The 19,918-nt window shown below is 35.7% G+C and overlaps 1 protein-coding gene across 1 annotated transcript in view; it reads right to left on the bottom strand.

Moving 5' to 3' along the window:
• Positions 1–19,918, bottom strand: part of GPATCH2 (G-patch domain containing 2) — a 129,932-nt gene that overhangs the window by 105,181 nt on the left and 4,833 nt on the right. The window contains exons 2-5 of the mRNA XM_049833514.1: positions 14,924–15,637; positions 9,572–9,633; positions 1,315–1,497; positions 109–188 (exon numbers count right to left, since the gene is read on the bottom strand). Coding sequence (XP_049689471.1) covers positions 109–188; positions 1,315–1,497; positions 9,572–9,633; positions 14,924–15,637 — 1,039 coding nt within the window. The remainder of the gene's footprint in view (positions 1–108; positions 189–1,314; positions 1,498–9,571; positions 9,634–14,923; positions 15,638–19,918) is intronic.

A 19,918-nucleotide genomic window follows, 5' to 3' on the forward strand; every position in this document is an offset into this window, starting at 1 on the left:
TTAGGAAACAAGCATGAGAGGAATATACTTTAAGTATGAGAGGAATATACTTCTTTAAAAAATCTGCAAGAACAGTGCATATTACCTTACAGTAATAAAAGCACCTACCAATGCGTTCTGGTTTCCTGAAGCCTTTTTTATGTTTCTTGCTGGCATTCCATGAAGATGGCTAAATCTACTCTGGAAACCTGCAAAAAAGAAGTACGAATGGATTTAAGAGTATTTCTTATACCATATAACCAAGAACATACCAAATCTATTAATCTGACTTCAGTGAAACAGAAACATCTTAATATTGTCAAATATTGTACTGGTGGAAACAAAGAGCAGAGAATGGGAAAAGTGAGAGAAAGGCTAAGCTGTCATGAAAATGAACATTTCTGGAGATATTCTTACTGCCATCCTGGTTCTATGCACAGTTGGCTGCCTAAGCAGAGCATACTGAACTACAGTAGGAAAATGATATTTGCATCACTTACAACTTCATTAGTACTAGAAAACGTTAAATCTGGTGAATATGCAGAAACCAAGTCCTCAAATACTTCTAAGCATCTGGAAAATAAGCCTCACAAAAGAATTCAATATATTCAGTGTGCAGAGTAGTTTAAAAGTGTTTTGACCACTGCTCACATAAAAGATCTGTATTTGAAAGCAAAAGTAGATTCTTGTGGCAAAGGGAAAGTACAACAAAATTCTTTGGCAGCAAGATGAGGTCTGACAACTTCAATCTTTAGACGAGAGTGGGTTCCTAACTGTAAATGGAATCTAACACTGGTACAACTTACCATTGGAAACACTGGATTCACAGTTGTCTAAACTATTTTAAAGAAAAAAAAAGTATTTTCTACATTATAATCTCAATCCTTGCTCCAAAGGAACCCTTCCCTCTTCTCTACAAACAATATGGCCTGACCATAAAGCAAGCAAAGCAGATGGTCACACTAGTCTTTCAAGCCTTTGAATTAATGAACATCTCTAGAATTCAAAACATTATCACAGAAGCCAGGAACAAAATGGAATATAAAGATTCACTTTAAATAACGCTTAATAATTTTAAATGCAAACATCGAGACAACAAATAAAAGAGTAAGCTATAAAAATGAGCCAAGTTTTATACTTTCTGACTTTTCTGATCATTGACTTTTTAAAAAATTATTTCTCTCTAATGATTATCTTAAAAATGAAATAGTTCAAGGAAACAAACTGGTAACTCCAAGATCTTGTCAACATTTTACATATTTTATATAATATACAGATACCTTTCTACTGTACCCAAATGAATCTACAGTTTGCATTTGCTTGATTGCTACTTACCTCTCCTCCCTGACCGAGACATAAGAGGGAAAGTACCAGTTAAGATACTTTCAAAGACTGGATCAGGCAATTCTCTCTCCAGTTCTGTAGAGTCTTCTTGTTCCCACCATGGAATGACCCCCGTAATTCCACATGCTCCACCAGACTCATTTTCATGAAACCAATCACTCTGCTCATCATCACCTGTGTGAGGGCAGTATCCCCCCAAGCCCCCCAAAAAAGAAGGAGGAGCAGAGAAGATAAAAATCGGATGTTACCATCAATAAACACTCTGACAGGACAATTATTTATTATGTTTTATAGCTGTATAACAATTACTCTTATATAGGCATTTTTATTTGCAAAATATTTCTCAATAGCATGACAAGCGCTGCCATCAATGAAATCACATAAAATGTAATGTTTTAAAACCAATTTATGATAGTGAAAAACAATAAGAAACCAGTTAATCCTCTGGCAATAACTGCAGGGAAATCCATTTAAGTTACTGCACTTTACATATTAACAAAAAACAAGCCTTAATCTCCTGCAGGGAATTAAAAGGTATAAAACTGTGAAACTAGTTCTCTGCAGCTGATAATGGTATATAATTAGCTTAATTTCATGATTTGTATGGCTAGTAAAAGGAGAAAACAATCACGAACAGATGTGACTAAATGAAGTTAATCTGATTAAGTTCATTTAGAAATAAGTTTTGAAAAAGTTGATTTTAAATGAAAACTGACAGTATCATGTGATTGAGAATTACACTACATTATACCAAAAAGCTGGTCATTTCTACTGACAATATTTATAGAGGTAGTATTTAAATACCTGGATTTAAACTCAAAAGACAAGACTGAAAATCTGATTTTAAACTTGCTCATAAACACACTGGCAACTAAAAATAAATTGTTTGTTTTAAAACATGTTCTTTTATACAAACCAGGTAGTTTACAGAAGATCAGAACAAATCCTCTTAAGACATGGCAAATTTCCTTCCTTACACCCAAAAATTATATTTCCAAGTATGTGCTGTATATTTTAATTCTACTTCAAAGTATCCCAACCATGCCTCACTATTTCTGCATATAAATTATTTGTTTGACATTTCAATTTTTAATTAGGCAGAACTAAGCAAGACACAAATGCAAGATTTATTAGACACACTTTTCAAGAACAAAAAGCATTCGTGTAAAATTTCCTTACCACTGAACCCCAAAATGGGAAAATACAAATAATAAAAACCCAAACTAAAATTTGAGGAAAAATAAATTCAACACACTTTCTCCAAATAAATTGTTGCAATGAAAAGAATACTTCAAGACCAAGCACAAGTGAAAATGGCTGTAAACATTCATCAGGACAAGTACTTCAGGAAAATAATAGAACAATTAAGGTCCTTCACTCACCACTTGCAGGTGAAAAGTGATCCTTACATCTTTAATGATCTCTACTAAAGCAAAATTAGCAGAGGCTAGAGAACAGGAACTTTTAGATGGAGGAAAGGGAAAACAGAGGTGGACAAAGATACATAGGTCCAAATAAGATTTAAGTTTCTTTATGTTCCTGGAACATTTCAGATTACTCTTCATATTTATTCTAGTCCTCATTTATAGCTATGACACTTCACAAAGGTGCTCACCACTAATTCTATCCTCATTTCATAAACAGCCACGTATGGTTTCTTTGGAGGATGTCTAAGAGTACTGAACACAGACAGTGGTAGCGGTGGAGGGAGAACCACATGTTTTCATTAGATTGATCTGTGGTTCAGAATTAAGTTTGAACTCCTTTGTTTTGATTTTCAAAACTTTTATGTAGATAAACTTTGTCAGAATATTTTGTCATAAGATGAGCGCTCTAGACACCTTGACTAATAGGAAATACTATCAGGAACTCAAAAGAAGTCTTGTTACACAATTCAGCTGTGACAGTAAGTACAGAATTCTGAAATTGGGTTTCACAATCAGCTCAAGGACAGAAGCCTGTAAGAGTTATGCAATGCAGTCTTGGAAGGAAGAGCTAGAATTTAAGACTGTGTTGGTAGACTGCAGGATAAGGCAAATAGTGGCTATGGAAGGAAATCAGTATCTTCACCGTATGCCCAACCACAGTTCTTTGGGGAAAAAATAGAAAATTACTTTTCCTTTTTGTGCAACAGGAATGTTAGTATGCTAAGCAACCATCCCTTAAGACATCTTACCTGTTACGCTATTATACGCTTCCCTAAGCACTTAAGTTGTTTACTGCCAAAGGCAAACTTAAGATCCGAACCTCTTAGGTTTTGCCCATATGACAGCAGAATCCAGGTATACCTGGGTTTTAGCTTCCTTGGCTGTTCGCTTTAAACAACTCTGAATCCTTTGACTATTTTCAATCATATTATCACCTTGAGGCGAGCATAAACCTATTACTACTATTCTTATCCAGGTGAGAGCACCCACAGGCATTTTGTTTACCAGTTACTCCACCCTGAAGGGGTAACATTTTCAAAAGGAGTCAGGGAAGACCACTGCATTTAATCAATTTCCAACCTCATACATATAGGCAATATAACACAGAGGCCTCCCCACTCCAGTTTGTAAACAAATACTTGGATTTTATCCTACTTAATTTGCAGCTCTCAAAAGGCAACACAGTGTCCATAGCAAACATGAACTTTTGAGAATTAAAAATTCAAAGCAACATTTTTTACTTCAAAATACTTCAAAAGATTCACCACACTGTTCTTTCCTCTTAAGGATGCTGATTCAGCACAAGACTACAGCAAGTGATCATATTCTTCGAAGCTACAAGAAAGGTAAAACAACCGCCGGATCTCCGAGCCCACGCATTCTCCTAGCCACGTATTTAAAATACAACAAACTTGTTTGTGAGTAATGCTAAGGCTTTAAGGAATTACTTCAAAGCAATTTACATTCCATTATAACTGTACTGATCAGTACAAAAAAATTAAATAAATTTAAGGCTCAGAAGTGTCAACTTCAATTCTAAAATTTCAAGGCACTTCAGTTCTGTCTTTAAGTTATTTATTTTTAAGCTTTACCCTCCCCCCCCTAATTTCTGTTTCCCTAATTTTCACTCTATATTATTGAGTCTACATATTTATCTTCATGTTAAATTACTTGCCTTCCCCTTTAAGAAGTTTAGAAAATTGTTTATGTGGTCTTCTTATGATTTCTCTATGGACACAGTCCCCATCTGCATCACCATCAGTTTCATGTTCAGAATAGCTTCACCTGAATCTTTTCAGCTAAAGCAGTGCAGGATTATAACAAACAGACTTTCCACTGCACACAAATAGAGTTTTCTCCCTATTCTTAGCTTTCTTTTGTTTCAAAATGGCCAGACTACCCCCCATAGCAGTCACATATAGTGTACATGTGCTTGCCTAAAACAACCACAACCTACTTTGAGAGGCTACTGTGAAAAGAGTTCAGCATATAGTCCTGTAAGCACCACTTGATACTGTGCTGTTCCATTATCCCTCAACTCACACACAGAGCAACAGCACATGGACTGTAAATACCCTAGGATGCTAGTTTCATTTCCATGACCAGTGTACATCTTTCTAGGTAAAAAAACCCCAAACAAACAACAAAAACCCACTGCTAACAGCTGTAATAATCATTTGGAAACATCAGAAGATTCACTATAACACATACAAGGAGTTCTGGGAAAGCAGAAGCTGAAGTTACCCATCCACTGAGGCACGTTGCACCTTGCTCTTTGTGCTCTACAGAGCTACCCTGGCAAAAGGGGTAACAGGACACCATTCAGACACCATTGAATTTAAGCAGCTAGTTCTTCTGATTCAAGCTTGAAAACTTCACATGAAGGCCTCCTCCCAACCCTCCCATTCAATGTAGTATCATACCCTGCTCTTGAGTAGGAGGACTGTACAGGTCTGCCATTAATAAATTAGACCAAGGATATCACGTCATCTCAGCTTTATGTTCACCTCTACCACTGTGATCCACAGGCAATATTTAGGACTTCAACTATACAGCAACTTCATGTTATTTCTTTTTCACCTGCAAAGACTATAAACTAATTAGCCACAACAGTTCAAAACTAGTGTGATTACACTTAGCATTGCACATTCCATTTCTTTTATATATGGAGAATGACACCCTGACACCTGCAGCTACTGAGATGCCATACAAGGTCCAAATTAGTTTCTTGCTAGAGAAGACAAAAGGGTGGAATTGTCATATACTGAATCAGTAGTGGGTCATCTTCATAAAGGACTCAGTAATGAATATATGTTTAATCATAAGATAATGAACAGCTATCTTTAAAAGCTCAGCTACATCCACAGTGGAACTCTGACATTCCCTGACCTTCTCCAATTTTAACTGTTTAACACTTTATTAATATAATTTTCCTTCCTACTTGCTTAGATCTTAAAGGATATTTCAGGTACTGCATGTCATGATTTAAGAGGTCTTAAGTCAACTTTGAATTTCCCCAAGTGTACTAGTAGGTGTAGATGCACTAGGAATGCAGAATACGTTTTATTTGCCAAACCCACACTATAAAATTCATTAAAGAATATACTTGCAGTTTGACTTTTTCCCCAAAACAGCAATAATATCAACTAGTGTTTGAAAAATGTTAGTTTTGTTAACATTGTGTTGAAAGCTTAACTTATAAAGTGCCTTTGTAAAGCAGACCTGTAAAATGCCTTGAAATTGCAGGTGATCCTACTAGCTAGACCTATTATAGAGTTGTATTATGTGTTGCAAAGTAAGATTAAACCTTTTGTTTTGAAACTCTTCTTGTAAAAGTTTTCTACACTGGGCATAACATTGCTTATCATTAAAGTTTGTAATAATTGCAAAACAGCCATTGATGAAAATGCTATTCGGAATAAAGGAAAGAGTAGGAAGAAAAAAGGAAAGTCATAAGGATTTCCGATACATAAGCTTCAGCCACAGTTCAGTTCTTTCAATTACTTTGTTGGCAGGCTGTCCCACCTCCATACTCAAGGGCTTGATATCTGCATGGGATTTTGGGTTTTCGCTAACACTATTAAGTCTTACCCCAAAGCTGACCAATTTATAAGGGTCTGAAGAAAACAACCTGTAAGAATTCACTTGAGGTTTGTTAATAGTTCAGCAGCCATCTTCTTCACTGACTGTACCTGTACTGAGCATTTTCCATAATCTTTAAGCTTTTGCTGGCTAACTGCACAAGGTATGCAATGTTTCACAGAAGAAAAACATTTGCCACATTGGGATTGCAAAACATCTGAGTACCAATTACTTCTGCCAGAAAGTAATATGATAGTGGAATAGAGCACAGCAAAAGAGCTGCTTTTGCCCTCTCACATGACCCAAGGTAAGTACCTGGATAACTTGGAAAAGGAGGACAAGCATGGCTATGCTCAGATGAGCACTTTCTAGGAACAAGACAAATCAAACAGAAAAACAGCTGTGAGACTGGAACAGAGGCAGGCTGGAAAGGAAAAGGGTATAAAGGTCTTCAAAAAAAAAGTTAGCTGGCACACCACACACTAGAAGTTGAACACAGGATTTTCAAGTCTCAGCAATTTTCTTTATCATAGCAATTAATGACAATTAAAATATATCTAGCAATTAACCCAATATTACCCCCAATTACAGCTACACCTGGTTTTCTTGAATCAAATTATAAAAGTTGAAACTATTCTGAGACTGTGCACAGAAGAATACAGTTACTGTGGTGGAATTTATTTCTGTTTGGTTTCGGAAACAATTTTGGAAAATATTAAAAGTTTCAAGGTCAGGCACTCCAAAGTTCAGAACTAAATACTCAACTATTTAACTGGCTGGCCAACTGCTCAAAGAAGCTGCTGCTTTAGATCACTTTCTTTTCTAGAATGTCTGTCCCATAGGATGAATATGCTTTGGGAATTAAATTAGGGTTTTATAAAGAGTATTTGTCTGCAATAAATGAGATATGGTTCTTAATCTCAGAGACACAAAATGAACAAATGTTGCCCTGGAGAAAAGGATCCTCTTGTCCTCTACTACCCAAACTTCTGAATGATGGCAGACACATCATTTAAACCAAGTATTTCACCAGGCGGCATTAATCAATCTCTGGTTCTCCACCTGACTTAACAGAAACCTGAAGTCAGAAGTGCAGAAAATTTGAACTACAAATGAGGTCAAGATGCTGATGTTCTGAACATATATCCTGGAAGAGCGACACTGGGAAGACAGGAATCAGAGTATAGCTTTTAAAAACAGACAATAAAATCAGCCAGTTCTTCCCTTAATACATTTTCATCCTGTCCTCTTCCAGTTTCATTTCTCTCACCTAGGCTTTTCCTTTGCTTTTATCAGATTTATTTTCTCCTTCCTTCATCCCTTTCAATGTTGTATGTGCATCAGTTCAGCTATAAATTAATTTACAGAGATAAAATAACCTCATCTTACTTCATAAGGGGAGTACAAAGATAAAAATTATTCCCCCCCCCCCAAGAAAATGGTAGTAAGTATTATTAGAAAATACACTATTTTGGTTTTGCAGTAGGATCTCTCATAGTACTTTCATGCAAAAATCTTCACAAAACCAAAGCTATAATGGAGATCTAAGAAGGTCTGAGATCCAGTGTCAAGTTAATGGCCTTCTGATCATACCCACAAAATAATTAGTCCAAAGTAGAGATTAAAAGAAATAATGTTTTGTCCTGACAATATCCTTCTCAATTATTGTTGTTCTTTTTATTTATATTTCAGAACACTATTTCAGGTCTAATGCTCTCTGCTTGAAAATGACAATCAAACTGAACCAAAGTTCAAAAATCAAACAGGCAAAAATAAGAATTGCAGCTCTATAGTAAAGAACCAACACTAAAAAAAGATAACACCACACCAGTGAAAGAACACTGCTGTTCAGCAATCCCTCCCTTCTTTTCTTCTCCCACAAAAACAGATAAGAAAAACAGAAAGTAACTGAGACATTTTCAACAATATTATTCAAAGATTTAAATAATTTAGTTCAGGATTTAAGGACAAAAATATTGATACAAATATACAGGAAAGGTATTTCAAAAATGTATGCAATTATGAACTGTGGTAGGTCATGTTGCATACAAATATAGAGGACAAATGTTTTAAAAATTGCAAGTTAAAAAGAGAAATTCATATAGGGAAGTAAAAGCAAATCTTTTTGATGTGTCTCATATTGAAAAACTTAAAGCATTGAAACACTGAAGTTAAAAGATCAATCTAAACTTTCACAGAGAACCTAAATTCTCCAAAAAAAGCTAGGTGTTAGCACAACTAAAACCAGATACTGAGACTGGGAGGGGTACAGTTTATGTAGCACAAGTTACTGTTGCACAAGGAAGGTAACACCTCTACTCTAAATCTGAAAAATCATCTCCCTCCTGTAACTTTAAAATAGAAGAGGGGAAGGGAGGGGAAGGGAGGAGAAGGGAGGGGAAGGGAGGGGAAGGGAGGGGAATGGGCCAGGATTTGTTTTCTTGCACACACTGAAGTAGTCTGTCACTAATTGCATAAGAAAATAATCTCCATTACCATTAACTTGGAATTGCCAACAGAAAAGTCAGTCTTAATCTTCTGGGAGACCATTTTTTGCTTCCTTTTTTGTATATTGTCAGAGACAGTGAGTTCCTAGTCTGTGAGCTGGGCATTAAGATGCTAATACAGGTAAATGTGTTGCACTTAGAGATGGCAATAAACACTAATGCTGAAAAAAAAATCCTATACTTGCATCCTCAAAGGAAAAGGAAAATTTTGAATCTTCACTGCATTTTAGATTAAAGAAATTTTTTTCAGAGGGGAAAGACTTTAAACAGCATGCATCTTCCAATCTCAATCTTAGATTGCTGGAAAAATTCTTTGTTTGAAAAGTAGTTTCAAACTACTGAAGAACTATAAATTCCTTCCATATTAATCTGGAAGAAAAGAAAGAAAAAAGCCACCTCAAAAATAGTTTGAGAAGCAGTACCATGATCATGGAGTCCTGTCTGAAAATTAGAGCAACTGAAGAATTGAAACTTAGTATAGATGATCTTCTGGAGATTCTCAAGTTATAAGTAAGTTTACTGTATTACAGAAACAGCTTTTGACTAAGTCATGGATTCAGGACACCCTCTGATAACATTTCAAAAAACCCAGAAAGCAAGCTATACTTCATCTCATTAAAATAGTAATAGCAACTGAAATATAGTAATTGACCTATGAAATAACTTGTAACGCTTACAGAATTTCAACTGAAGTGGTTTGAGGGGTGGAGAAGGGAAAGATTGTTTCAATACCTTGTCTTCCCTCATCATTGGTAAACAAACCAGCATCACTGCTGCTCAGACTGCTGGATTCACTGTAATAAGAGAAAGAAAGAAACAGATCAAAAGAACAATTGATCTTTCAGTCGTAAAATTTTAAGGAGACAAGGCTGTGCTCAGATTGAACTTAAGCCCAACAGAGATCGGAAAGAAAATAGGATGATTTTTTTTAATCAAACTGCAAATATCCTAGTTCCATTAACTACAAAGCATATTATTTTTGGCACATAAAACCACAGGAATCTAATGGTACCCTGACAGTAAGCCAGATGTGACTGCAACGAGGTGCTGACACAATTGATGCATTTTATTATCTGCTTCCATCAAATGCTCACTGCTCTCTTCTTATGCTGTGCAATTCAGCTTGATCCTGGAACACCACTGCTCAATAAAATAGGAAAAGTCTCAATCAAAAGCAGCCTAAGCCTTCCTTCAGCACATGAAATATAAGAGTCTGAAAATCAAATTACCTTTCTGAACATCATTTGCAAATATTCTGGAAGAGACACTGCTTAAGGTTTCATGACATACTACTTCGGGAGAAAGAAAAAAAGTTTATTACAAAGGTAGCCAATTAAATCAAAATAAAGGTCACCCTGAAGAAAGTAAGTATGATCAACGATAAGATCAACAGAAAAAGCAAGGTACAGTTTACTTTTCTGTCACTTCCATCTTGGCTTTAAAATTAGAATGTGTGTATACAACATGCACACACTTCTCTCTAAATTGAAAGATATCAATAAGTATTTTGTTCTTTGCTGTATACACTGTTACAAATGATATTCCACATGTCTAAATAGCAAAACAGACTTGTCTTTTAATAACACAGATTACAATTTGGTGAGTTTCACACAAAAGGATTTTTTTGTAAACAATTTATTTCATTTTTTTTGTCAGAGTAGCTCTGCAAAGGAAGTAATATTCTCACCATAATTCAAAATTTAATCACATTTTACTTACATTGCAATGTAGAACAATTTGGAAAAAAATCACTTCAGTTCACCACACTAATTCAAGTACAAGTTACAAATACAATAGCTACTCTCAGTGTTGCATACAAGCTACTTACAATAACTTGAGGTCTGATTACCTTTCTACACTTAATTCATATTAAAACATACATTCATTCCTATACTTGAATTCAACTGGTTTCAATTATTTTTAGTTACTTCCTAATAATAAATCAGTTTTATTTTTGTTTCTAAATAACTAGTACACCTAGGAAAATTATTTCCTCTTATATGTTCATCTCTCACAAAAATAAGCCTTTTTTCAAAGCTTGCAATATGATTTATATAAACTTAGTCTAATTTGTGTTTAATTATAAGTATATATTTGCTTTTTGTATCTTCCTTTGTGAGGCATCCCAACAGGATTTGAAACACAATATGGTATCAGGAGACAAAGCAGCGATTTTTACTTTTTTTTTTTTTTTAAAATATATATACACACAGCTCTGGGTTTGAAGACTATGTTTTCCTACTCTTTGCTGTATCTTCTGCTTATCCACATTCTTACTGTATAAGCAATATTTATACCATCTTTTATACATAGTATCATCAGAACAGACTTAATCACTTGCACAGTTGCCCAAACCAGAAGATGACAGGTGTACAATGAGAATGGAACCATCTTTCATGGAGACCAGAATTTGAACTTCCTAACGTTGCAAATCCTAGTAACTTCCTTCTAGTAAGTGTCCCATCTTCACTTTAATAACAACATAGATGGCTTTACTGTCCTCGCATTTCATTGTGCACAATTTTACATCATACATCTCAAAAAACTCCATCCCTTTTTCATAGATTCTTCCTGTCTATTTATTGTTTAATTGTACTTTTAAAAATGAAAGTTAGGAAATCCTTTCAGTTCTAGTATTTCAGCCAATTTCCCCACAAAAATTTCCTATTTTGAGAACAATCTTCTTCCTTTTTTTCTAAAAGATGATATTTTAATTGTGCAATAATTCTTACTGAAGGACTAGCCAGTTCATAAAAACATAACCACTTGAAATTTTAAAAATTACACATAATAATGTTTTGGGTTTTTTTAAAAAAAATCAAACCATAACACTGGCATATCCATGGCAGCCCCAGTGTTCATTCTCCTCAGGCCACAATCAAATAGGGCAGGGATTACAGCTGAGATAATTGCTACATGGCAGTCAATTCACTGAATAAATTCAAAATGTCTGGAATTAATACATTAATATCTAAGTACATGAAAGCTGTTATGATGGAATTGATTTCAGGTTTTAATATAATTTTGCATTGTATATTGCTAATTCCTTTGCTTTGCAGTGAGAGTTCTGCTCCCAGCAAGACTTCCAGGAAAAAGAAAACCCACGCTTTCCTTTTAGACCTATAAAATAGTGTATGCAAGGAAAAACTTGGAACGAACAGCTCTGTTATCCAAAAAGCTTTCACAGCTTTATATATTTGTGGAAACAAAGAAGAAATAATTTTTATAATTAGTTACTAGTAGCAAACTGTCCCATACCTTGGTTTCATATGACACTTGTGACCTTTGTTCACTAACCAAGCCTGTTCGCAAGAACTGACCAGCCACTGTACTTGCTCTGACCGGCAGGCCAGCAGGTGGGCCTCCCCAAGTTCCACTGCTGCTCTTTCAAAAGGGGCAATTGAGATTTCTCCTCTATTTAGTCACTTAAAACGCAAACAATTGCCAAAGCATGCAGGAATTAAACATCATTCAGAAGTCTACACATTGCCAAATTTGGCTGAAACTGGCCAAGGAGCTAAGCATTGAGGATAAGGGGGAATGAGCAAAGGACAGGCTCTGATCATGCAAATCTAATTTCCCGTGCTCAAACCAACCTCACAGAAATTCATCTTTGGGATCATTTAGATGCCGACATTTTAAGAGCTTGAAGACTCTTCCTACTACTCCTGAAACCTGAACTTAAAAACCAGTTATTGTTGTGTTTGGTGTTTGAACACACACAGATAAAAGACTGTGAAAGTAATGTCACTTAGCATTTTTAATCTGCGCTTCAAGCATGTATGTTATTTTAAAGTAATTTCATGTATACACTGAAAACTTCTCCTCACCAGTTTTAAATCCAAACAATTTAACTCCCATTAAAAATGATTGGCTTTCATTTTAAAAAAACTGAACTTCTAAAAAATTAATCATTTTTTAAGTTAATAATTATTAAACTGTATGCACACAAATATACAAAATCAGAGCAGCTTTGTATACTTTTTATTTTTCCTCTTCTAACAAGTACTGCTGAAGCATGAGTCTTATCCAAGATGCTTTGTTAGCTCTCCATATCTTGTGTAATCTTATACAACTCATGTTCCCTTTTAAAATCTCAGCTTTTACTCTTAGAACATACTTGTAGGAACAGAGTTTGCTAGTTGTTTCCAATTCTTCTAGCTAAATGATCTCAAACAGTAGAGGCACTATTGCATTTCAGTAAGGTTAGTTTAAAACGAGTTAAAATTATTCACATACAAAATATTCAGATACAGTATGCACCCAATAGGCTTAGATATGGTGGATTTCTAATCACACTACGGAATGCAAATTTTCTAATTCAGTGGTTTCCAAACCTTTTGCTACAGATGACCATTGCAAGAATTTCAGAATGACAGACCATCACTCAGCCATGTGCATGAGCAGAAAACACTATGAAGATGAGAATGGTTTTAAAGGCCATTTATTGGGGCCAGTGACAAACATTTGAAGTATGATTTGAAAAACAACAGCATTCACTGTGACAAAACACTAAGCATTTTGAAGAGGAAGATTAACTTTTAAATCAGTAACACTTCTGTTGTGAAAAAGTAAAAAGATATTCAGACTGACCTGTGAGTAACACAGTTTTGGGAGTCTACAAGAGGATTTTCATACTGATCATTCTTCTCTCCACCCAAAAATTAGCTACAGAATTTTTGAGTTGGAGAACTGCTACCCTTGTAGCATAACAGAAAATCTTTTATAAATACAAAAGTGACAAGACTATGCACATATGATAAACTATGTAATGGTTCCTAGCTCCAAGAAAATCTTTAACCATCTGTCTTTAGGTACCAAACTTGGGGGAACAGATTCCCAGTACCATCAAAGAGGGAAGTTTTCTAAAGGCTTCCTGACAACACACACTCCCATCTTGCGTGTCAAAGTGAGATGTCTGAAGTTACACTGGCTGCCCTGAAGGACTGTGTCTGCTCTAGTAATTAAGACATTAGGAACAAACTTTTAAGACCCAGGATTCATTCAGCTCTTTCAGCTGCTTATTGTTCACAGGTGAGGGACAAAACCAGTATGTCATAAAAAGACTTCAAAGAACTTTTCTGACAATAACTGGAGTTAGTCACTCGCCTACTGTTATTACACTAAACAATCTGTTCTGGTCAAAACCCCTGGGTACTCTCTGCATCTCAATTCTACCTCTCCACTAAGGAAAAGGCTTGACAGTTTATAGATAAAATGCCTACAAGAAAACAGGGACACTAGCGCTGTCAAGCAACTGACCAAAATTATATGTTTTAATATGAGTCTTTCTTGTTGACAGTTCTGCATTCAGAAGGAGGCAAATGGAATAAACATAATCAAGCTTACCAGGCGCTGCAGGTAACATCCCTTGTGTATGGTGGAAAAATGACTTACACCTTACTGTGTTGTCAAAGTAGTACTTTGGAAACAATTACCATTGTAGTATGACTGCTGTCTGGAATGGATGGATGAGGTGTACTGCCAAAGGGTCATCATTCCCCCATTTTTCTAATGGTAAGCTCAGGTGTTTCTGAACTGTAAATTGGTTTTTTGCATTTCGTAAATGATGTATATCCTTGGCAACCTGCAGACTTTTTATGCCCATGACACATAAGAACATACTGTCTAAATGGTGACTCTAAACACTGACAACCTTTCTGATGAATAGAGATAACAATCAAAGCACCAATGTCTAGAAATTGGAAAAACACTTAATTTTTGTCTGAGAACTGTCACCAGTTGAAACACCCAGAAAAAAACATATTAATCATTTGTGTATTCTGTCATTCTTAATCTTGAAACAATTAGAATGTATTATTTCAAGAAACTGTTTTCTTGTTTATTCCTGTGCTACATGGCTCTCTATTTTATGTTGAATTCCTTAACCCCAGCAACTCATGTATATTACAAATAGTAGACTTAAAAAATATTTAAGAGTAGCTTACTAAAACAGGTACTATTGATGCTAGCATTTTAACTCTGGAATTAAAGAAAAATCCAAAGATTCCCAATACAAGCAGCAGTAATAAAAGCAAATAAATATTATCCAATGTTTCTGTAAAGAGGAAGAGAAAGAACAACCTGTCACTCATGTTCTCATCTGAGCCTTTTTGCTCCTCGTACTCCATTTTGTCCTTATTTGCTTGGTTCACTTCTTCATTTTCTATAACTACCCCTTCATCCGAGACTTCTGGTCCTTGTCGAATTGCAGCTACTTTTCTTTTTTTCACTTTGCTCTTGGAAAACTCTTGGTGTTGGTATGATTTATTGTTATTGTCCATTTCTTGATCTCTGCTGTTATCCTGCTGTTGAGTTATTGTCAGTGCATTAGAGACTTCTGATGGCAGATCTATTGCCATCCGTTTTACCTTTCTTCTCCTGCGCAAAGTTCTGTTTCCCAAACTGTCAACAGCCAAATCTGGTTCATGCCACAGAGGCCTTTTGCCTCTAATATTATTTAAGTTTGAGGAAGGTCTACGTTTAGCAACCAACAACTGGTCATCAGAGTCACTGTGGTCTTTCTTATTAGCATGATTCTCCCTGTAGTCTTTGTTTGATTCTTCTAAACTGGAATCAGAACCTTCACTTAAGCAGTGACCAGTCTCCCAGGGATGATGTGTGGTAAATGAACGTCTTTTTCGTCCCCTCCTTTTCCTTGCCTGTCGCTTTAAAAGACAAGACACACTTCGAGAATGATCTCCAGTATCAGCAAAACCTCCTCTGGCTTGCTCTGAACTTTCTTCCAGTGCTGAAACAAGATCGTGAACCAGCTCCTCCATAGTCCTACTGAAATGCCTATATATTTCAAAGCAAAAAAAAAAACCAACAAAAAAACAACACACAAGAAAACAAATTAATTTGAAGTGTTAAGCATAGACTATAAAAATTTTACCTGCCAAAATTATTTCAGTCACTTTAGGCAAGCTAGTCTTACTGTCCCTCCTATAAAGTTTATCGTAGTTCTGCTGAGAGACAAAACCTTGCCAACCAGTCCTATGCAATTTGCAACACATCAGCATACATTCCTTTTAAAAGGTATCTTCCCAAATTTCTGTCTTGGAAAGAGATGGGGAGGGGGGTGGGGTGTCCCCAGTTGGTTTTGACCTCACTATTATTGTTTGGTTTTAATTAATTTCATCACATTTTTAGGTTTTTTTTCAGGGATTCTGCATGCTGAGAGCATCAGCAAAGCCCATTCACTAACTGCAGGTAGGGAGCACATTTTAAATTTATGAATGGGAAATAGAATACATAATATTACTCCTTGATAGTATATTAGGGAGTTCTGTTTAAGAGTTGTCATTATGATAAAATATTTTTAAGGATAATTATCTCTTGATGCTGCCTAAATGCCAAAATGAAGACAGTAATTCTTTGATAAAATATGACTTTTTTTTTTAATAGCGACTAATTCTGTCTTTCCAAATGGCTGATATCTGTTTGATATTTTTAAAATATTGATTCAGTGGAGTGATATTAAGTTGAGACAATATCCTGCTACAGGTAATTCTAGAGTATTAAACGCAGAGTTTTCCACCACATGTAGACACTCACATCCATAGAATCACACACTTGTGTAAGGAAAAATGTCCCTAAACACACACTGTGTCTGACTAAGGCCTTATCCTTTTAAATGTTTTGCTCCTTCCTCCTCAAATTTCACTAGCATTTAGCATGTCTTTAACTCAGTATGCTTCAGTAAGTTCACCCATGCATTATATGAACATAATTATGAAAAGAAGAGAAAACGTTAAAATGACTGCTGCTGAACTCTAATCCTTCTCTGAAGGCTGTGAACCTTCTCTGTAAACACAGCAATCAGATTCCCACATCAAAACATCAGAAGACCCCTTTCATTGAGGTAAAACAGAGAATAATGTTCACCCTCTTTACTGCATTATAACAACAGATAAATATCAGGAAGACACTCAGTAAATTATGTAGAGGATGTTTAAAAGCAAGACTCTTCACTTTGTTTTACAACATAAGAGGAATTAACAAATAGTTTTCTACCCATACCAGCAGAGCTGTAGATGTGGAAGAAACCTGGACACAACACACAGGTTCCCTCTCTCACTTACCACAAACTCCAATGTTAAAGGTACTTAACAGTGATGGCTGAACAGACAGTCATGACCATAAAGTACATGAACGGGGGAACTGAGGAGTGTGTTTAAGAAGAAATCCAAGCTGGTAATGAAAGATCTTACCTAAAGAAGTGATATATTCTCCCCTTAAACCATTTTCAGAAACACTTATTTTTAGCATTTCAATTGAAAGATCACCAAAAGCACAGAGAGTGGTAGAAACACAAGCTCATTTTGAATTCCTGAAACTACTGTGTCACTTACACTTGTTTCTCATACCTCTTTTACTGTCCTGCTGTAATCTCTAGTCCTATGACTCCCTCTTAACCTAACATTTTCTTTGGCTCTTAGTACAGCGGAATCATCATATTATCTTGTAAGGGGTGAGACAGCTCTGGAATCCAGAATGCTACACTTTCTCCTTAATCCATTTGGTTCACAAGAATCAAAACCTCCATAATCACAAAAAATTACTTCTCAGGAGCAAGAAAAGCAACATAGTAGGAAAAGCATTCCAAATGAAGCAATGATTTTCTGAAAATTCAGAGAAAGAAAAGTGGAAGTCAATTAACCTAGAAATTGCTTTGAGACATGCACCATCAAAATGATTTAAAACTAATTCTTCCTTCGAGTTTTCAAAGTTTCAATTACTGTGGAGGGTTATAGCAGGGTATGGGGGTTTTGTTGGGCTTTTGCTTGGGGTTTTTGCTTGTGTAGTAGGAATTCCAACAATCAGTAGAGGCAAGTCCAGGTATATCTGTACAGGGCTTCTATGCATGATGCCTAAATAGATATATTAACCCATGTTTCTCAGTAGCTACAACCGCACAATGGGGAAGGCACTAGCCCCTTTAGCCTTATTTAGACACCCATGAAGACAGCTATTCTTGCAGGTGCACATATCAGAAATGAGATGCCCTTGAGATTTAAAGGGCTTTCTAATACTTCTGCACTAAAATAACAGGAACCATAAGACTCAAACAGGCAAACTCCAGTACCTTTATCTGGTTTGAGACATCAAGTCCCCCAACTGCCTACCCAGCCCTTCCGCCACAGGCATTTGCATTTATAGCAAACTGATAGAAGTGGAGGCATACCAAAAACTGAACTAGTAGGCTTAAACCTACATTTAGCTCTCAAAACAAACAGGTTTCTGCTAACTTGCCAGAATATGAACTAGCATATATAATCTCTTGCAGCCCATTCTGCTAGTGTCCCTGCAGCACAAAGTAAAAGGGAAAGGGAAGACAGGGACACTAATGTCTTACACCACAGTTTATGATTAATTAGTTCAATTCAGTATCCCTAATCCATATGGATAACTATATCACTAAAATCAATGTAGCTTCTAGAGTGGACATACCAATTTACTCCAGATAATGGCTAAGCATGGTGGTAAAGTTGCCTTAGTTTTATGAAATACTTCAAGATCAAACACAATAAATCCAGCTTGGATTTATATATCTGATCTAAACTTGCCTTGAATTCCTCCCAAAATACAGTCAATACAGAAGGTGCCAGATCAAAAGATGAAACTCAAGAAGAGTGAACACGCATAAGTACTTTTGAAGTAAAGGGATAATATGATTCTTAAAAGGCCCTAACCAGTAAAGGCACTTAATTTCCATCTGACTACAACTTTGAATCCCATGCACTCCTGCAATTAATCTTTTCTATTGAATATCAAGTCTCTCCATTGCAACTCCTGAACTAAGATCTGTACAGGGCAGTGACCTCGTTTACCCTAAAAATTATAGCCATAGTCTCATGTATAATAACTGTATCGTAACTGCATTACCTCTTAGATCAGACAAATTAATATTATAATTACTTCAACATGTTTCCTTAGGATGATTATGGGAATTACTTGATCAATTTGGAACAGTGGAAGCTCCTTTGTAACAGATTGAGAATACAATACACATACTACTTCAAGGTTTTATTCACATTGCACTTTCAATATGCCAGTGGTCCACATTAAAACTCCTTCTCCTGGAAGTCAAGGAAATCTCTTTTGATTAATTTTATTGGAGCACTCATTTCTCTTGCTACAATGAAGAAAAAAAATGGCAATAGCAAACAGATAGAACAGTTTATCTAAAACCTGTCTCCATAATTCAGGAGCATATTTGTGTTACAGCATTATTTATCAGACAAACTCAGTTTTGAAATTTTCCCCACTGTTCAGAACCAGCTCTGAAGTAGTATTCCAAACCTATGAAGTAATTGTAATCATCACTGCAGATGTTACTGTAACAAAAATATTTGCATTTGAAATAGGTTGAAAAATAACTACAAGAAGTATTAAAGACATTACCAGTGAGTATGAACTGCATTCAGTAAGATGAGAAATTTCAAAGGTTGTAATAAGGAATGCAGAACAACATATTGAGGTACATAAAATATTAAGTTGAGCCATAGTTTAGCATGACTCGCATAAGGCTATAAAAATGCTGTTACAGGAACAGCCCACAGCTAGCAATAAACTGTAATGTCTTCACTAGGAGAAGATTCTACTTTAAGAAAATCTAGTTTGCCTAGACTGACCTTTACATTTATCTGAAGCAGTTTTAATGTAGTTCACCAAAGGCTGACCTATTTCCTCTCTAACCCCTACCAGAACAGACCATAAAAGTACTCTTGCAGGAAACAGCGTAACTGCTTTCACCTACTCCAAAACAGTTCACACAGCTTGTGTTCAGCATTAATATCTGCATTAGAACTCCTAACAGAAATAATGGGCACTTGCTTTTTCAGTGAAAATCAAGTATCATTTTTGTTCACTTTCCACCAAAAGCACGTAACAACGTAAAGTACTGCTCACAAAATATTTAACAAACACTTACACACTGAGAGGAAAGCTAATTTAGTTGCACAACTTGTAAGGAGAGGCAGTATCTTTTGCTAAACCGACAGCTGCATTTACATTTACTTTCTAGTTCCACACTTTTTCCTGTGAAATAGATATGGGCTTTGTGGCAGCTAAAGT

The sequence above is a fragment of the Accipiter gentilis genome, chromosome 30, assembly GCF_929443795.1.
Source record: "Accipiter gentilis chromosome 30, bAccGen1.1, whole genome shotgun sequence".
NCBI lineage: Eukaryota > Metazoa > Chordata > Aves > Accipitriformes > Accipitridae > Astur > Astur gentilis.